The 4002-nt window shown below is 49.0% G+C and overlaps 1 protein-coding gene across 1 annotated transcript in view; it reads right to left on the bottom strand.

Annotated features, from left to right (window-relative positions):
• Positions 1-625: 625 nt before the first annotated feature.
• Positions 626-4002, bottom strand: part of LOC134065858 (cadherin-12-like) — an 88107-nt gene continuing 84730 nt past the window's right edge. Inside the window, exon 11 of the mRNA XM_062520950.1 lies at positions 626-1562. Coding sequence (XP_062376934.1) covers positions 877-1562 — 686 coding nt within the window. The 3' untranslated portion in view covers positions 626-876. The remainder of the gene's footprint in view (positions 1563-4002) is intronic.

The raw sequence follows: 4002 nt of genomic DNA, 5'->3' as shown, positions 1-4002 counted from the left end.
AACATTCAAAAATATCTTTGGCCTATCGTGGGCCACACATCTATATTTTTTTGCCTTTCCCTGAACCCTCTTGTGTGTCTGTGTTACCTAACCTGCCAACGCGCTACAGCGCTAACTTGCTAACAGTAATGTGCAGCTACATTGCTGTGGCCTACCTTCCTGTAGGGTTCTCGAAGTGACAAAACCAAAACAGCTAGATATATATACCACGGAAATGATAATAAAAAGCTTACTAACTCCATTGAGGCACTTTTTTAAGGATGTTGGAGAAAAAACAATGCATTGCATTTCCTGTGGTTGGGTGTCTCCTTCCTCAAGCAGTGACAGCAAAACCAAAGTGGAATACCTAAAACCGAGAGTGCCACATTCGTTCTGAGATCACGGAGACATTTTTTTTTTTGTAGTTTTTTTTTGTCATCTCTCTCTTTCTCACTCTTTTTTTCTTCTTTCAGATTCACTGCCACTGCCAAAATCACCGTGAGGCAGCAAGAAGGAGAACATGGGAAAGGGGAAGGGGTGGGGGTGCGTGAAAAAAAAAAAAATCAGCACAAACAAAATCTGAGGATTCAGTCAAACACCCACCCCTGCTCCCACCACCCCCCCCCACTTCGAAATAGCAAAAAAGTACCGATAGCTGTATGAAAGGAAACAATGTCAAGAGGGCGCATAGGAGGAATAGGAACGAGTCTCTCCTCTGCCTCAGGTGACGAGTGTGTCTCCGAGTAGATTCTGCGCTGCCGTTCGGTGTTTATGTCGGCGAGTTCCACACTGTCGATTTAGCGGCGTGGTTGGTGTTGATCAGATTGTTTTTTTGTTTTGTTTTGTTTCGTTCTCCACCACCGTTTGTCCATCTGTCGACCGGCGTTCCGGCGGACATCAGTGTTGGTGTTTGCTCTCTGTCTCCGGGGCCGTGGCGGGGGCCGACGCCGAGGTGGACGCGGACGTGGCCGACGACGTCAGGTCGGACTGGCACTCGGAGCGGTCGCCGAAGATGCCGGCGAGCGTGCGGAAGCGCGGCCCCCACTCGCTGAGGTAGTCGTAGTCCTCGTCGGCGTCGCCCGGCGCCCCTCCTCCTCCGCCGCCGCCTGCCCCGCCGGCCAGCGACTGGATGGAGCTGAGCGACTCGGCCACCGAGCCCTCGCCCTCGTAGGCGTACGTGGCCAGCGAGTCGTACGGCGGCGCCGACACGTCGGCGTCGTGCTGCTGCAGCCGCTGCTGGAGGAAGCCGCGGATGTCGGCCGCGTCGTGGGAGGACAGCGGGCCGGGCGGGATGACCGCGGTGGCGGGCGTCGGGGCGGACGAGGCGACAGCAGCGGCGGCGGCGACGTGGGGTGGCGGAGGGGCCAGGCCGGGCTCGGGCCGGATGTCGCGGCGGAGCTGGTTGCCGCCGTCCGCGGCCTTGACGGGGTTGCGCAGCGTGCCCATGTCGAAGGCGTGCGTGTCCTCCTCGCCGCCGCCCTCGTCGTCGTAGTGGATGACGTTGTCCCGCACGTCCTCCTTGGACGTCATCAGGGTCTCTTTCTCCTTCTGCCGACGGACCCCCACGTACAGCACCACCATGACTGAGAGAAGGCGGACAGAGATGGAGAGAAACCAGAGAGAAATGGAGAGACGGAGAGAGAGAAATGGAGAGAGGGAGAGAGAGAAATGAGAGATATAGACAGAGAGATAGAGAGAGAGAGTTAGATATCATCACTTTGCATAATTGTCACTCTGTTAAGTGGCTTTTAGTGTCAGTCAATCACTCCATATCTTCAGCCTCTCAGAATACGATAGCCAGGTGATCATTATCTTTACCACTCTACCAGCAGTTACTCTTTTGAGGAAACAACTTCACAGAGGGATGGCTCTGAGAGTGTATACACCCATTTTTCCATTTCTACATTGGTCGATACTTTAGGAGACAACAAGGTGTATTTATTAAACCGGCATATTAAAAACAACTTGCTACTGCAGTACTGTGAACGGCTGACTCCGTAACAGATGTCAGATGGCTCCACACTGAAAAAGAGGTGTAAGGCTGTAAGTGTCTCTCTTGAATCAGGTGCATGAGGGACATTGTTAGCACCTAAGTCTTATTTTAAGTGTACTTGACTGACAGGAAGTGAGTAGGAGAGAGAGATGGGGGTAGGAACATGAAATGACCCAGGTAGGAACACAAAATGACCCGGGCCAGACTCAAACCCAGGCACCTGGACCTGACTGTGTTATGGACACTGCGGCCAGTTGCGCCACAGTGCAAGTCTTTCAGATTCGCGTAAATCTTTTCGATTCTTTCAGACCACTTTTGGCTTCCATTTTCTTTTAAGCCACTCAGTGGACACTGACAGGTTACCTGGCATTGGATTTAAGCCCGACGTTTCATCACCTTGCCTGGGAATCTTAATGATGTAAAAGAATGAGGTCTCTGATGAAAGTGAACATGATGTAAATGAAGAGAAACCAGCCCGGAGATGGGCTGTGAAGGTCCTGGGCTTTCCTCTTTAATCCGCCATGACCAAGCTATCGAGACTATGCTGTCAGCGGAGACACCTGCTGCGGTAACACTTCTTGAAGCCGGGGGATTTCAGATTGAAATAATAATCATACCATAAATATTTAATAACGGAATAACCCCGTCCTATCGTTAGACATTATGAGACCGTCGGTGGCCAATGGTTTGACAGCGTCATGTTACCGTGATTTAGAACCGCCATGACAGCTCAGGATTCTAAGTGCAGTAACAGCTTCTGGCACATGCTACTAAGTTGTGTTATCCTGTTATGACAGTTACTGATTGTGGGGACATGACAATGTAACAGCACTGGACATGAACTGCCAAAACTACTTTTGACAGGATATGTCATTTGCTCTGTGAGATGTGTTCAGACATGTCTGCGGCTGTCTTATGAGGGTTCAAGAATAGCGTTGTACAATTCGCACTCATGCGCAGACACAGTCACACAGGGCGAACTGCAAGACAGAAGGAGCGTTCACATTTCCCCGAGGAACACGCAGTGCTCTCTCAAAGAGAATGGGCTGGAGGGAAAGACCAGCACACACCAGAAACCACATCTCTCATGCAGCAAAATTGATTAAAAAAGAAACAATAATAATTATGTCCCGTTTGTCTAATGATGTATTTTAAGGTATTTAATTACATGTGTGATTTTGTGCAGATATGTACTTGGAGTGAACCAGCGTTCAATTGGTTCAAATTGGTATAAAAAAGGTAAAAAACAGCTTGGAGACAATAATGAGCCAAATGACTAACATCCTGTCCATTACGCAGGATATGAGTCACCTTAATGGTCACCAATCTATTTTATGAAACAACATTTGAAGGGGTTTAAAAGTTTAAAACTGGGGTCACTAAACAGTTTCCTTTAGTCACACAAACATTAACAAACAAGGAAGCGCTCAATTTGCCCATTTGTTATTAAAAATAACACAGATTTGCTCTATGTACATGAAAGTGATTCCGATTTAATCAACCAGCACTGTGCTTGCACAACGAACCCTCACTCTTCTCCTCCATCACTGGGTAGCTGCTACCTCAAGGGACCAGGCAGTGGTTTGCCAGCCTAATTCAGAAACAGAGTCTTCTTTTTCACTCAGCGTTCACGTTCGCACTTTGTAGAGAGTCCCTAAGGTGCTAACACCTGGCTAGGAGCACTTCAATTAATGTATAGTTTGGCATTTGAACATACACAAACACACACACGTGCACACACACACATACTGTACGCATGCACACATATGCACACATGCACATGTACGCACACACACACACACACACACACACACACACACACACACACACACACACACACACACACACACACACACACACACACACACACAGCAACACACTTTCTCTGCAGGTGGCGAGGAGCTCTTGAGTTAATGTATGATTTCTCATACTCAAGGCTCTGCTCAGGCCAGAATCAGCTTCCCAACATGAAACTCTTAAAGGCACAGTCATCTGTCACACACACACACACACACACACGATACACACTT

Source organism: Sardina pilchardus, chromosome 19 (assembly GCF_963854185.1).
Source record: "Sardina pilchardus chromosome 19, fSarPil1.1, whole genome shotgun sequence".
NCBI lineage: Eukaryota > Metazoa > Chordata > Actinopteri > Clupeiformes > Clupeidae > Sardina > Sardina pilchardus.
Note: the sequence above shows the minus strand (reverse complement) of the source record. Positions and strands in the feature narration are given on the sequence as shown.